General features: G+C 46.9%; 1 protein-coding gene across 4 annotated transcripts in view; it reads left to right on the top strand.

Annotated features, from left to right (window-relative positions):
* LOC115147645 (CMRF35-like molecule 5) overlaps positions 1-10,631 on the top strand; it is a 49,119-nt gene extending 38,488 nt beyond the window's left edge. For 3 of the 4 annotated variants that reach the window (XM_029689930.1, XM_029689931.1, XM_029689929.1), the window contains 3 exons: positions 4,147-4,218; positions 9,045-9,146; positions 9,965-10,631. In XM_029689930.1, the coding sequence (XP_029545790.1) occupies positions 4,147-4,218; positions 9,045-9,146; positions 9,965-10,371 (581 nt within the window). In that variant the 3' untranslated portion in view covers positions 10,372-10,631. The remainder of the gene's footprint in view (positions 1-4,146; positions 4,219-9,044; positions 9,147-9,964) is intronic. The other variant, XM_029689932.1, reaches the window with a different exon arrangement.
* Positions 10,632-16,617: the final 5,986 nt, after the last annotated feature.

The raw sequence follows: 16,617 nt of genomic DNA, 5'->3' as shown, positions 1-16,617 counted from the left end.
CTAAACACCTGTAGAGTAAACACTGGTCTAAACACCTGTAGAGTAAACACAGGTCTAAACACCTCTCAATTGGATAAAGTACATCTTAGTAATTATTTTAATTGTCTCTAATTAAACTATCTGGGGCAAACACTCGAAAATCACTTCTGCCGCTTGTAAAACAAACTAACAAATGAATGTCTGTGTCGCCGCCGAGCTCTCAGATACCGTACCAGTCTCTCACTCTATGAACTGTCACTGCATTCCGGATTCCTTGGGACGTCCTTATACTGAACCCTAAACCAACACTAAACTTAACCAATTTACATTTATACTTGATAGAGGTATGGATATCCCAAGGATTCTGAATAGCAAGGACCCTCTGGGAAAGTCTATGAACTGAACTGCTCTATTCGACTGAAGGGACATCCCAAGGTTCCCGAATAACACCTATGAACAACTCTTATTGGTTGTCTGATGTGGAACTGGTAACAACACAGTCAGTGATTGGCTAACAACATTTAGATCTGTATACAGCGAGATACGATAACATACTATGCCATGCGGTATTGAGGGAAAGAGATGATCTATAGATTGGGCATCATCTTTTCTAGGCCATTAGCGACAACAGGAAATACACAAGCCGTAGGTTACACTTTAGTTCAAGGTGGCTACGTTGGAATGTCTGCTTGCACGGGAAAAATTTTACCTTTCTAACATTTATGGTTGAGATTGAATTAATATAAATATAAACTATGCACATTATGACTTTCAATAACACGCGATGCAGGCGTCACGCAGACGTTATTAAGGCGTTGGTATCATGTCATGTTAGTCAGACACGTAACGCAGACGTCACGCAGACGTTATTAAGGTGTTGGTATCATGTCATGTCAGGTTGTACGGTTGCCTAGGCTTAAATATGTCCTATATCACCCCCCATAACTGTCCCGAGTGGCCATCAGGGTCTTGCAGTGCCTGCCTCCAGTGCTCCGGTGGAGTGTGTCTTCAGCCATGGTGGCATCACACTGCGGCCTCATCGTGCACAAATGACTGACAGACTTTTATCAAATTTGGTCTTTTGCAAATGCAATGCTTCATAGGGCCCTGAGATAAGAGAAAGAATTTAATTGTTTATGCATTAATTACACACACACACACACACACACACACACACACACACACACACACACACACACACACACACACACACACACACACACACACACACACACACACACACACACACAGTCTCCATGTTCAGGTTTTATCTCCCATCTTTGGGATCTGTATTTTTTCTCAAACATTCAGGCCAGTGTTCAAATTGTAGGCCTCAGTTCAGTAGCAGTTGTTTTGATGTGCCTTTTAATAAATGATTGTAACTTTATGGCAGGATTGTTTTAGGTGTCTAGATTATATCTGGAGAGAGAGAGCACTACAATATTTTGTTTTTTGTTGTCATATTGATGTGTCTTTCTCATGGCTACTCATGTATTTCCATTGGAATATAAGTTTATTTGGAAAGCAATAAATATATACATATTTAAAAGCATTCATAATTTGCATAAATGTAATATACTGACTACTACTCTTGTTAAAAATATGAAATGGTATTAAATTTGGTGAAGAGCACAGTATGACTTGTTTAGGACTTGAGATTTGTCGGTCTTGACTTGGGACTTACTTACTGACTTACTGACTGACGTTATTGTCCCCATGGGGAAATTTTGTTGCAGTGTCATGTACATGTTTAAAGTGGCGTTTAAATACAAAACAAAATTGACAATACAACTTTCATAACAGTTACATACCAATAAAATAAATAATAAGAATTATAATAAATAAAGAAATAAAACATTTAAAAAAAGCCTGCTGGCCTTACGGAGTCGATAGGAACATTAGCCCAAGCTATTTAGGAGGGATGTCACACCTGGCACAAATTATTGTCTGGTTCTTTTTTTCCAGCTGAGGGGTTCCCTATACCTGCGCCCAGAGGGGAGTCGTTCAAAGTCCGGGTACAGGGGGTGGCTTGGGTCTAAAATGATTTTGTGAGCCTTATGGAGAGCCCTGACCTTAAAGATCTCATCCAGGCCTGACTGTTTGACTCCAAGTACCTTGCGGAGGGCCCTGACCTTAAAGATCTCATCCAGGCCTGACTGTTTGACTCCAAGTACCTTGCAGAGGGCCCTGACCTTAAAGATCTCATCCAGGCGTGACTGTTTGACTCCCAGTACCTTGCGGAGGGCCCTGACCTTAAAGATCTCATCCAGGCCTGTCTGTTGGACTCCCAGTACCTTGCGGAGGGCCCTGACCTTAAAGATTTGTAAAACAGAGTCAATATAGTTCAGTCTACATTAAAAGATCCCAGCTTTTTGAGAAAGTACAGTCTCTGTTGGCTCTTTGTGTAGATCAGGTCTGTACATTTACTCCACTGAAGCTTATTGTCCAAGAGGACACCCTGATATTTGTATTCCTCTACAATCTCTATATTCTGACCTCTGATATATGTTGCAGTGGTAGATGTTGTACACCTCCTGAAGTCTATGCACATCTCTTTGGTATTATTGGTATTGAGGACCGAGTGTGATTCCTCACACCACTCTACAAAGTCATCTAGGACCGGGCCATGATGTTCCTCGTCATCATGCAACAGGCTGATCAAGGCAGTGTCATCAGCGAACTTAACGAGGTGTCTGTCAGGATGGGAACTAGTACAACTATCAGTGTACAAGATGTACAGGAGTGGGGACAAAACACATCCCTGAGGAGAGCCTGTGTTGGTGGTGGAGTGGGGACAAAACACCTCCCTGAGGAGAGCCTGTGTTGTTGGTGGAGTGGGGACAAAACAAATCCCTGAGGAGAGCCTGTGTTGGTGGTGGAGTGGGGACAAAACACCTCCCTGAGGAGAGCCTGTGTTGTTGGTGGAGTGGGGACAAAACAAATCCCTGAGGAGAGCCTGTGTTGGTGGTGGAGTGGGGACAAAACAAATCCCTGAGGAGAGCCTGTGTTGGTGGTGGAGTGGGGACAAAACACATCCCTGAGGAGAGCCTGTGTTGGTGGTGGAGTGGGGACAAAACACATCCCTGAGGAGTGCCTGTGTTGGTGGTGGAGTGGGGACAAAACACATCCCTGAGGAGAGCCTGTGTTGGTATTGCGTATATCCGACACGTGGGGACCTATTTTCATTCGCTGTGAGCGTTGGCTCAGGAAGTCCAACAGCCACAAAACCAGCCCCCCATCTAAGGAGAAGTCCCGAATGAGTCTCTGTGCCAGAATGTAGGGCTGGATTGTGTTGAAGGCAGAAGAAAAGTCAACAGACAGAACCCTGACATGGGATTTGGCACCCTCCAGATGTCTATAGACCATGTTAAGGAGGGTAAGAATGGCATCATCAACTCCTCTGCTAGGCTGATAGGCAAACTGAAATGGGTCGAGAAGCCTCTGGGTGACGCTGAGAATATGACTTTTCACAATTTTCTCAAGGCATTTCATTACTAAGGATGTCAAGGCAACAGGGCTGTAAGCATTCAGCACAGAGGGATTAGATGCTTTAGGAATTTGTATAATTATTGAGTTTATCCACAATACTGGCACGTGTTGCTGGTTGAGCGAGGATTGGAAAAATGTCTGTTAAAACACCAGCCAGTTGTTCAGCACAGTGCTTTAACACGTCCACTTGTTTTGTCTGGGCCTGGGCTTTGTTTTGTCTGGGCCTGGGCTTTGTTTTGTCTGGGCCTGGGCTTTTGTATGTGTTACATGCCCTGAACAACTTTAAAACATCAGACTGTTAAGCAACAACTCTCTCAAACATCTATAATGATGCTTCCATTTGTCTTTGACTTGACTTGGGACTTGTCTGTCTTGACTTGAGACTTACTTGTGACTTGTGAAACAATGACTTGGTCCCACCTCTGCTAATTGTGATGCTGTCCTGGGGCTCTGTGGGGTTTGTTTGTGAACAGAGCCCCAGGACCAGCTTGCTAAGGGGACTCCTCTCCTGGTTCATCTCTCTGTAGGTGATGGCTTTATTATGGAAGGTTTGGGAATCGCTTCCTTTTAGGTGGTTGTAGAATTGAACTGCTCTTTTCAGGATTTTGATCATGAGAGGGTATCGGCCTAATTCCACTCTGCTCCCCTCTCTCTCTCTCTCTCTCTCTCATGATTCAGAGAAAGCGGTGAGCGGAAAATCATTAACAACAGCAACCCCAACAGAAGCAATGACAACCGATTCAGCCGCTGGTAAGAAACCTGTGTGTGTGTGTGTGTTACTAGTGTGTTAGTGTGTGTTCTCCAGGTGTGCTGGTGTATATCGGGACAGGTCTGGGGATGGTGGTGTGTGTGTTACTAGTGTGTTAGTGTGTGTTCTCCACGTGTGCTGGTGTATATCGGGACAGGTCTGGGGATGGTGGTGTGTGTGTGTTACTAGTGTGTTAGTGTGTGTTCTCCAGGTGTGCTGGTGTATATCGGGACAGGTCTGGGGATGGTGGTGTGTGTGTGTTACTAGTGTGTTACTGTGTGTTCTCCAGGTGTGCTGGTGTATATCGGGACAGGTCTGGGGATGGTGGTGTGTGTGTAACTAGTGTGTTAGTGTGTGTTCTCCAGGTGTGCTGGTGTATATCAGGGCAGGTCTGGGGATGGTGGTGTGTGTGTGTTACTAGTGTGTTAGTGTGTGTTCTCCAGGTGTGCTGGTGTACATCAGGGCAGGTCTGGGGATGGTGGTGTGTGTGTGTGTAACTAGTGTGTTACTGTGTGTTCTCCAGGTGTGCTGGTGTATATCGGGACAGGTCTGGGGATGGTGGTGTGTGTGTTACTAGTGTGTTACTGTGTGTTCTCCAGGTGTGCTGGTGTATATCGGGACAGGTCTGGGGATGGTGGTGTGTGTGTGTTACTAGTGTGTTAGTGTGTGTTCTCCAGGTGTGCTGGTGTATATCAGGGCAGGTCTGGGGATGGTGGTGTGTGTGTTACTAGTGTGTTAGTGTGTGTTCTCCAGGTGTGCTGGTGTATATCAGGGCAGGTCTGGGGATGGTGTGTGTGTGTGTGTGTTACTAGTGTGTTAGTGTGTGTTCTCCAGGTGTGCTGGTGTATATCGGGACAGGTCTGGGGATGGTGGTGTGTGTGTTACTAGTGTGTTAGTGTGTGTTCTCCAGGTGTGCTGGTGTATATTGGGACAGGTCTGGGGATGGTGTGTGTGTGTGTTACTAGTGTGTTACTGTGTGTTCTTCAGGTGTGCTGGTGTATATCAGGACAGGTCTGGGGATGGTGTGTGTGTGTGTGTTACAAGTGTGTTAGTGTGTGTTCTCCAGGTGTGCTGGTGTATATCAGGGCAGGTCTGGGGATGGTGGTGTGTGTGTGTTACTAGTGTGTTAGTGTGTGTTCTCCAGGTGTGCTGGTGTATATCGGGACAGGTCTGGGGATGGTGGTGTGTGTGTGTTACTAGTGTGTTACTGTGTGTTCTCCAGGTGTGCTGGTGTATATCAGGACAGGTCTGGGGATGGTGGTGTGTGTGTTACTAGTGTGTTACTAGTGTGTTAGTGTGTGTTCTCCAGGTGTGCTGGTGTATATCAGGGCAGGTCTGGGGATGGTGGTGTGTGTGTGTTACTAGTGTGTTAGTGTGTGTTCTCCAGGTGTGCTGGTGTATATCAGGGCAGGTCTGGGGATGGTGGTGTGTGTGTTACTAGTGTGTTAGTGTGTGTTCTCCAGGTGTGCTGGTGTATATCGGGAACGGTATGGGGATGGTGGTGTGTGTGTTACTAGTGTGTTAGTGTGTGTTCTCCAGGTGTGCTGGTGTATATCGGGACAGGTCTGGGGATGGTGGTGTGTGTGTGTTACTAGTGTGTTAGTGTGTGTTCTCCAGGTGTGCTGGTGTATATCGGGACAGGTCTGGGGATGGTGGTGTGTGTGTTACTAGTGTGTTAGTGTGTGTTCTCCAGGTGTGCTGGGGTATATCGGGACAGGTCTGGGGATGGTGGTGTGTGTGTGTTACTAGTGTGTTACTGTGTGTTCTCCAGGTGTGCTGGTGTATATCGGGACAGGTCTGGGGATGGTAGTGTGTGTTACTAGTGTGTTAGTGTGTGTTCTCCAGGTGTGCTGGTGTATATCGGGACAGGTCTGGGGATGGTGGTGTGTGTGTTACTAGTGTGTTAGTGTGTGTTCTCCAGGTGTGCTGGTGTATATCGGGACAGGTCTGGGGATGGTGGTGTGTGTGTTACTAGTGTGTTAGTGTGTGTTCTCCAGGTGTGCTGGTGTATATCGGGACAGGTCTGGGGATGGTGGTGTGTGTGTGTTACTAGTGTGTTACTGTGTGTTCTCCAGGTGTGCTGGTGTATATCGGGACAGGTCTGGGGATGGTGGTGTGTGTGTGTTACTAGTGTGTTAGTGTGTGTTCTCCAGGTGTGCTGGTGTATATCGGGACAGGTCTGGGGATGGTGGTGTGTGTGTTACTAGTGTGTTACTAGTGTGTTAGTGTGTGTTCTCCAGGTGTGCTGGTGTATATCGGGACAGGTCTGGGGATGGTGGTGTGTGTGTGTTACTAGTGTGTTAGTGTGTGTTCTCCAGGTGTGCTGGTGTATATCGGGACAGGTCTGGGGATGGTGGTGTGTGTGTTACTAGTGTGTTAGTGTGTGTTCTCCAGGTGTGCTGGTGTATATCGGGACAGGTCTGGGGATGGTGGTGTGTGTGTTACTAGTGTGTTAGTGTGTGTTCTCCAGGTTAGCTGGTGTATATCGGGACAGGTCTGGGGATGGTGGTGTGTGTGTTACTAGTGTGTTAGTGTGTGTTCTCCAGGTGTGCTGGTGTATATCGGGACAGGTCTGGGGATGGTGGTGTGTGTGTTACTAGTGTATTAGTGTGTGTTCTCCAGGTGTGCTGGTGTATATTGGGACAGGTCTGGGGATGGTGGTGTGTGTGTGTTACTAGTGTGTTAGTGTGTGTTCTCCAGGTGTGCTGGTGTATATCGGGACAGGTCTGGGGATGGTGGTGTGTGTGTAACTAGTGTGTTAGTGTGTGTTCTCCAGGTGTGCTGGTGTATATCGGGACAGGTCTGGGGATGGTGGTGTGTGTGTTACTAGTGTGTTACTGTGTGTTCTCCAGGTGTGCTGGTGTATATCGGGACAGGTCTGGGGATGGTGGTGTGTGTGTTACTAGTGTGTTACTGTGTGTTCTCCAGGTGTGCTGGTGTATATCGGGACAGGTCTGGGGATGGTGGTGTGTGTGTTACTAGTGTGTTAGTGTGTGTTCTCCAGGTGTGCTGGTGTATATCGGGACAGGTCTGGGGATGGTGGTGTGTGTGTTACTAGTGTGTTACTGTGTGTTCTCCAGGTGTGCTGGTGTATATCGGGACAGGACTGGGGATGGTGGTGTGTGTGTTACTAGTGTGTTAGTGTGTGTTCTCCAGGTGTGCTGGTGTATATCGGGACAGGTCTAGGGATGGTGGTGTGTGTGTTACTAGTGTGTTAGTGTGTGTTCTCCAGGTGTGCTGGTGTATATCGGGACAGGTCTGGGGATGGTGGTGTGTGTGTAACTAGTGTGTTAGTGTGTGTTCTCCAGGTGTGCTGGTGTATATCGGGACAGGTCTGGGGATGGTGGTGTGTGTGTTACTAGTGTGTTACTGTGTGTTCTCCAGGTGTGCTGGTGTATATCGGGACAGGTCTGGGGATGGTGGTGTGTGTGTTACTAGTGTGTTACTGTGTGTTCTCCAGGTGTGCTGGTGTATATCGGGACAGGTCTGGGGATGGTGGTGTGTGTGTTACTAGTGTGTTAGTGTGTGTTCTCCAGGTGTGCTGGTGTATATCGGGACAGGTCTGGGGATGGTGGTGTGTGTGTTACTAGTGTGTTACTGTGTGTTCTCCAGGTGTGCTGGTGTATATCGGGACAGGACTGGGGATGGTGGTGTGTGTGTTACTAGTGTGTTAGTGTGTGTTCTCCAGGTGTGCTGGTGTATATCGGGACAGGTCTAGGGATGGTGGTGTGTGTGTTACTAGTGTGTTAGTGTGTGTTCTCCAGGTGTGCTGGTGTATATCGGGACAGGTCTGGGGATGGTGGTGTGTGTGTTACTAGTGTGTTACTGTGTGTTCTCCAGGTGTGCTGGTGTATTTCGGGACAGGTCTGGGGATGGTGGTGTGTGTGTTACTAGTGTGTTACTGTGTGTTCTCCAGGTGTGCTGGTGTATATCGGGACAGGTCTGGGGATGGTGGTGTGTGTGTTACTAGTGTGTTAGTGTGTGTTCTCCAGGTGTGCTGGTGTATATCGGGACAGGTCTGGGGATGGTGGTGTGTGTGTTACTAGTGTGTTACTGTGTGTTCTCCAGGTGTGCTGGTGTATATCGGGACAGGACTGGGGATGGTGGTGTGTGTGTTACTAGTGTGTTAGTGTGTGTTCTCCAGGTGTGCTGGTGTATATCGGGACAGGTCTGGGGATGGTGGTGTGTGTGTTACTAGTGTGTTAGTGTGTGTTCTCCAGGTGTGCTGGTGTATATCGGGACAGGTCTGGGGATGGTGGTGTGTGTGTTACTAGTGTGTTAGTGTGTGTTCTCCAGGTGTGCTGGTGTATATCGGGACAGGTCTGGGGATGGTGGTGTGTGTGTTACTAGTGTGTTAGTGTGTGTTCTCCAGGTGTGCTGGTGTATATCGGGACAGGTCTGGGGATGGTGGTGTGTGTGTAACTAGTGTGTTAGTGTGTGTTCTCCAGGTGTGCTGGTGTATATCGGGACAGGTCTGGGGATGGTGGTGTGTGTGTTACTAGTGTGTTACTGTGTGTTCTCCAGGTGTGCTGGTGTATATCGGGACAGGACTGGGGATGGTGGTGTGTGTGTTACTAGTGTGTTACTGTGTGTTCTCCAGGTGTGCTGGTGTATATCGGGACAGGACTGGGGATGGTGGTGTGTGTGTTACTAGTGTGTTAGTGTGTGTTCTCCAGGTGTGCTGGTGTATATCGGGACAGGTCTGGGGATGGTGGTGTGTGTGTTACTAGTGTGTTAGTGTGTGTTCTCCAGGTGTGCTGGTGTATATCGGGACAGGTCTGGGGATGGTGGTGTGTGTGTTACTAGTGTGTTAGTGTGTGTTCTCCAGGTGTGCTGGTGTATATCGGGACAGGTCTGGGGATGGTGGTGTGTGTGTTGGTCCTCGTTCTCCTCATATTCATCAGACAAAGGAACAGAACAAAAATAACTGGTGAGACACATGTTGTTTTACTATCCTTGTGGCGACCAAACAATTGATTCCCATTCAAAATCCTATTTTCCCTAACATCTTACCCTAAACCTAACCCTTAACCTAACATCTAACCCTAAACCTTTAACCTAACATCTAACCCTAAACCTTTAACCTAACATCTAACCCTAAACCTTTAACCTAACATCTAACCCTAAACCTAACCCTTAACCTAACATCTAACCCTAAACCTTTAACCTAACATCTAACCCTAAACCTTTAACCTAACATCTAACCCTGAATCTAACCCTTAACCTAACATCTAACCCTAAACCTAACCCTTAACCTAACATCTAACCCTAAACCTTTAACCTAACATCTAACCCTAAACCTAACCCTTAACCTAAAATCTAAACCTAACCCTTAACCTAACATCTAACCCTAAACCTAACCCTTAACATAATGCCAAACCCTAAACCCTAATTGTAACACTAACCCTAATTCTTACCCTAACCATAAACCAAATCCTAAACTTAACCTAACCCTAAACTTAACCCCTTAGCCTAATATAGCCTTTTTCCTTGTTGGGACCCGTGACTTGTCCCCACTTGTCTGAATTTTCCATGTTTTACTATCCTTGTGAGGACGTCTGGTCCCCACAAGGATGGTAAAACCAAACACACACACACACACACACACACACACACACACACACACACACACACACACACACACACACACACACACACACACACACACACACACACACACACACACACACACACACACACACACACAGGGATTACATATATATTACATGTCGTCTTTACAATCCTCAGAATCTGCTAACTCCAAAAGGACTGCCTTCCAACCCATATGCTCCACAACAACCAATCAGAACATAGATACAGCCTGTGACATCACCACATCAACCATTTCTTGTCCAGATGACATCTACTCCAACATTGGTCAGTCTGCAGAGGTTCCAGACACTGTGAGCTATGCTACTGTCAACTTCCCCAGAGATCCAGCCTGTCTCCACTATGATACTGTCAACTTCCCCAGAGATCCAGCCTGTCTCCAATATGATAATGTCAACTTCACCAGAGATCCAGCCTGTCTACACTATGCTCCTGTCAACTTCACCAGAGATCCAGCCTGTCTCCACTATGCTCCTGTCAACTTCCCCAGAGATCCAGCCTGTCTCCACTATGATACTGTCAACTTCACCAGAGATCCAGCCTGACTCCACTATGATAATGTCAACTTCACCAGAGATCCAGCCTGTCTCCACTATGATACTGTCAACTTCACCAGAGATCCAGCCTGTCTCCACTATGCTACTGTCAACTTCCCCAGAGATCCAGCCTGTCTCCACTATGCTACTGTCAACTTCCCCAGAGATCCAGCCTGATTCCACTATGACACTGTCAACTTCACCAGAGATCCAGCCTGTCTCCACTATGCTACTGTCAACTTCACCAGAGATCCAGCCTGTCTCCACTATGCTCCTGTCAACTTCCCCAGAGATCCAGCCTGTCTCCACTATGCTCCTGTCAACTTCCCCAGAGATCCAGCCTGTCTCCACTATGATACTGTCAACTTCACCAGAGATCCAGCCTGTCTCCACTATGCTACTGTCAACTTCACCAGAGATCCAGCCTGTCTCCACTATTCTACTGTCAACTTCCCCAGAGATCCAGCCTGTCTCCACTATGATACTGTCAACTTCCCCAGAGACCCAGCCTGTCTCCACTATGATACTGTCAACCTCCCCAGAGATCCAGCCTGTCTCCACTATGCTACTGTCAACCTCCCCAGAGATCCAGCCTGTCTCCACTATGCTCCTGCCAACTTCCCCAGAGATCCAGCCTGTCTCTACTATGCTACTGTCAACTTCCCCAGAGATCCAGCCTGTCTCCACTATTCTACTGTCAACCTCCCCAGAGATCCAGCATGTCTCCACTATGCTCCTGTCAACTTCACCAGAGATCCAGCCTGTCTCTACTATGCTACTGTCAACTTCCCCAGATATCCAGCCTGTCTCCACTGTGCTACTGTCAACCTCCCCAGAGATCCAGCCTGTCTCCACTATGCTCCTGTCAACTTCCCCAGAGATCCAGCCTGTCTCTACTATGCTACTCTCAACTTCCCCAGAGATCCAGCCTGTCTTCACTATGCTACTGTCAACTTCACCAGAGATCCAGCCTGTCTCCACTATGCTCCTGTCACCTTCCCCAGAGATCCAGCCTGTCTCTACTATGCTCCTGTCACCTTCCCCAGAGATCCAGCCTGTCTCCACTATGCTCCTGTCAACTTCCCCAGAGATCCAGCCTGTCTCTACTATGCTACTGTCAACTTCCCCAGAGATCCAGCCTGTCTTCACTATGCTCCTGTCAACTTCACCAGAGATCCAGCCTGTCTCCACTATGCTACTGTCAACTTCCCCAGAGATCCAGCCTGACTCCACTATGATACTGTCAACTTCACCAGAGATCCAGCCTGTCTCCACTATGCTACTGTCAACTTCCCCAGAGATCCAGCCTGACTCCACTATGATACTGTCAACTTCACCAGAGATCCAGCCTGTCTCCACTATGCTCCTGTCAACTTCCCCAGAGATCCAGCCTGTCTCCACTATGCTACTGTCAACTTACCCAGAGATCCAGCCTGTCTCCACTATGCTCCTGTCAACTTCCCCAGAGATCCAGCCTGTCTCCACTATGCTACTGTCAACTTCCCCAGAGATCCAGCTTGTCTCCACTATGCTACTGTCAACTTCCCCAGAGATCCAGCCTGTCTTCACTATGCTCCTGTCAACTTCACCAGAGATCCAGCCTGTCTCCACTATGCTACTGTCAACTTCCCCAGAGATCCAGCCTGTCTCCACTATGCTCCTGTCAACTTCCCCAGAGATCCAGCCTGTCTCCACTATGCTACTGTCAACTTCCCCAGAGATCCAGCTTGTCTCCACTATGCTACTGTCAACTTCCCCAGAGATCCAGCCTGTCTTCACTATGCTCCTGTCAACTTCACCAGAGATCCAGCCTGTCTCCACTATGCTACTGTCAACTTCCCCAGAGATCCAGCCTGACTCCACTATGATACTGTCAACTTCACCAGAGATCCAGCCTGTCTCCACTATGCTCCTGTCAACTTCCCCAGAGATCCAGCCTGTCTCCACTATGCTACTGTCAACTTCCCCAGAGATCCAGCCTGTCTCCACTATGCTACTGTCAACTTCCCCAGAGATCCAGCCTGTCTCCGCTATGCTACAGTCAACTTCCCCAGAGATCCAGCATGAATTCATGTTTTCATGTCATTTATTCATTCATTTGTGTTTTTAATTAATTCATTTATTTGATCAATCATTTGTTAATTAGTTCATTCATTCATTCTTTTATTTTTTGTTTCTTCGTTATATCCTATTTTTATTCTTATTTTTGTATAATTATTTTGATAATTCGTTCTTCAGTTTGTTCATTCGTTCTTTAGTTAGTTTGTTGGTCCGTCGGTACGTCCGTTCATTCATTCATTCATTCATTCATTCATTGTTTCTACTGTGAATGTAAAACTGGCTTGAACAAAAAGAGACCGTTTGTAGCTTTTAGAAAACTTTGATTATTCAGTGTATTTTACTCCACTTGATGGGAAATGAGACTATGTGTATTTATCAATAAAGCACCAATATATTTATATGTGTTTGATACGTTCCATTCTAGCCATTACTATAAGTAGTCCTCCCCTCACCAGCCTCCACTGGTGCTGTCAGTAAACTCAGTACCTGTCTCATCAGCATGTACCACTGTCACTAGACACACAGAGCTGAGATGGAGGGATGGATGGAGAGAGCGAGAGAGGGAGGGAGCATAACCTCCAGTGGCAGAATAACTGTTTGTCTCCTCTGTAGACAGCCTCCAGTCTGCAAGAAAGTATTTGAATGTGTTTATGTGTTATGAGAGAGGCGCCTCTCTCTCTCCCTCTCTCCCTCCCTCCCTCCCTCTCAATGCTGTGTGATGTAGGAACAAAGATGTGATTGGTTAAGGATGAAGAGGGACGGGCTGTCAGAAATAACATGTGGCAGGAGGGTTTGAACTAGTACAGAGAGAGAGAGAGAGAGAGAGATGTAGAAATAGGGAAGTACTTAGTTCTATGGGTGCAAAGAGTGAGTGAGAGAGAGAGTACATGAAGTACATGAAGTTTGTATTTAAGTTCCTATAAGTAGGGAGAGAACAGAGAGAGTTGTAGACTTGGACACAACATTATATCAGGACCTATAGACACCTGGACCAACCTGGAGAGAACACAGCATTATATCAGGACCTATAGACACCTGGACCAACCTGGAGAGAACACAGCATTATATCAGGACCTATAGACACCTGGACCAACCTGGAGAGAACACAACATTATATCAGGACCTATAGACACCTGGACCAACCTGGAGAGAACACAGCATTATATCAGGACCTATAGACACCTGGACCAACCTGGAGAGAACACAACATTATATCAGGACCTATAGACACCTGGACCAACCTGGAGAGAACACAGCATTATATCAGTACCTATAGACACCTGGACCAACCTGGAGAGAACACAGCATTATATCAGGACCTATAGACGCCTGGACCAACCTGGAGAGAACACAGCATTATATCAGGACCTATAGACGCCTGGACCAACCTGGAGAGAACACAGCATTATATCAGGACCTATAGACACCTGGACCAACCTGGAGAGAACACAGCATTATATCAGGACCTATAGACACCTGGACCAACCTGGAGAGAACACAACATTATATCAGTACCTATAGACACCTGGACCAACCTGGAGAGAACACAGCATTATATCAGGACCTATAGACACCTGGACCAACCTGGAGAGAACACAACATTATATCAGGACCTATAGACACCTGGACCAACCTGGAGAGAACACAGCATTATATCAGGACCTATAGACACCTGGACCAACCTGGAGAGAACACAGCATTATATCAGGACCTATAGACACCTGGACCAACCTGGAGAGAACACAACATTATATCAGGACCTATAGACACCTGGACCAACCTGGAGAGAACACAGCATTATATCAGGACCTATAGACACCTGGAACAACCTGGAGAGAACACAACATTATATCAGGACCTATAGACACCTGGACCAACCTGGAGAGAACACAACATTATATCAGGACCTATAGACACCTGGACCAACCTGGAGAGAACACAGCATTATATCAGGACCTATAGACACCTGGACCAACCTGGAGAGAACACAACATTATATCAGGACCTATAGACACCTGGACCAACCTGGAGAGAACACAACATTATATCAGGACCTATAGACACCTGGACCAACCTGGAGAGAACACAACATTATATCAGGACCTATAGACACCTGGACCAACCTGGAGAGAACACAACATTATATCAGGACCTATAGACACCTGGACCAACCTGGAGAGAACACAGCATTATATCAGTACCTATAGACACCTGGACCAACCTGGAGAGAACACAACATTATATCAGGACCTATAGACACCTGGACCAACCTGGAGAGAACACAACATTATATCAGGACCTATAGACACCTGGACCAACCTGGAGAGAACACAGCATTATATCAGGACCTATAGACACCTGGACCAACCTGGAGAGAACACAACAAGATGAGGTTCCTGCTGATAATCATCCTCCTCTCCTTTATGACAGGTAATAAGCTTGTTATAACTCTCTATAACAATGTAATAACATTCAGTTAGTCTTCTTATAAAGGCTGCTACTACAGATAAGGAAACACTATGGTGTGTGTGTGTGTGTGTGTGTGTGTGTGTGTGTGTGTGTGTGTGTGTAATTTGAGGATGCCACTGGTGTAGTAATCCTGACCTTAAGTACATTAGTATTACAAAACACTAAACGAAGAGGAATATAAAATATATTTTCTCTTGTCTGATTGACAGGTTGTTTGAGTTCATGAGAACGTTCTGCCGTCAGGATAACAAAACAGTCATTATATAGTTCTTGCTAACTTACGCACATGCATTTACACACAATCCGTTGGTGACCTGCAACCCCCATAAACTTCTCACACTGTTTATCACCTTCTGGCTCAGCCTGTTCCTTTCCTTCAAGGTTAGGAACTCTCTGAGGTTTTACTCCCTTGACCATCTGTCTATCTCTCTATACTAATTGCATACACACATTTCTTTCCCTCTCCAGTGGTTCCTGGACTTTCCGGAACTAATCAGACTAATCGATCCCTACATTGATCATTACATTGATTATTCATTAACCCTGTTGTATGACTAATAATTCATCATGGTTTATTAATTCATTTACCTTTATTAGATCATTCTCTTATCACATACTATTATCTCCTCTCCCCTTTTCTCTCCTCCCTCCTCTCCAGGGTTGTCATGGTGACGGTGACTATGAAGAGATAAAGGAGAGCCCCCTAAGGTCAGACTCAGGCGAGGCGACCTCCACCATCTACGCCACCGCCAACTTACCCACAAGCCACTCTGAGTCTCTCCACTACGCCTGCGTCAACTTCCACAAGAACCCCAGTGGCCCCAACGAAGCAACTGCCACCATCACTAAAGATGGCAGCTGCTCCAATGAGGCCACCGCTGCCATTACTAAAGAGGGCACTTCATCATGTGACTATGCTACTGTGAACTATGGTCAAAGCCCCACCTACTCTACTGTCAATCATCCACACAGCTCCTCTGAGGCTCCTCCCATCTACTCCACAGGCAGCATACCCATAGACACTTGAGTCACTGGCAACCAATCACAAGATACATACACTCACTGGCAACCAATCACAAGAGACACATTTTAACTATATGCGCTGACCTCTATTTTTAGCAAATTTCTCTTTTATTTTTTTTTGTCTCTCTCTCTCTGCCGGTCTCTGTCAGTCTCTTTTTCCCTCTCTCTCTCTCTGCCGGTCTCTGTGTCTCTTTTTCCCTCTCTCTCTATCTGCCGGTCTCTTTCTCTCTCTCTCTATCTCCTGTTCTCTCACTGACAGTGAGTTTGCATGTCTTGGCCGGGTGAGCGGAGGTTTCACTTGATGGATAATTTAGGAGCCCGGAGGCGAACGCCGAACGCCCTGCTCAAAACTGACAGTGATTCTCGATAAAGGGGTGGAGTCAACAAACTCCGCCTTTAGGGTCCGACCTTAGCCCCCAGACACATAACTATTGCAGCATCATTTCTGGAGGCTGAGACAGGAGGGGTCGGGACACTGTGGCCCCATCAATACCCCCGGACAGGGCCAACCAGGCAGGATATAAACCCACTCACTTTGCCAAAGCACAGCCCCCACAGTACTGGAGGGGTATCTTCAAACCACCAACTTACTACCCTGAGACAAGGCCGAATATAGCCCACGAAGATCTCCCCAACGGCAGGAACCCGAGGGGGGCGCCAACCCGGACAGGAAGATCACGTCAGTGACTTAACGCACTCATT

Source organism: Salmo trutta, chromosome 14 (genome assembly GCF_901001165.1).
Source record: "Salmo trutta chromosome 14, fSalTru1.1, whole genome shotgun sequence".
Lineage (NCBI taxonomy): Eukaryota > Metazoa > Chordata > Actinopteri > Salmoniformes > Salmonidae > Salmo > Salmo trutta.
The sequence above is the reverse complement of the archived record's forward strand: the minus strand, read 5'-3'. Positions and strand labels throughout refer to the sequence as shown.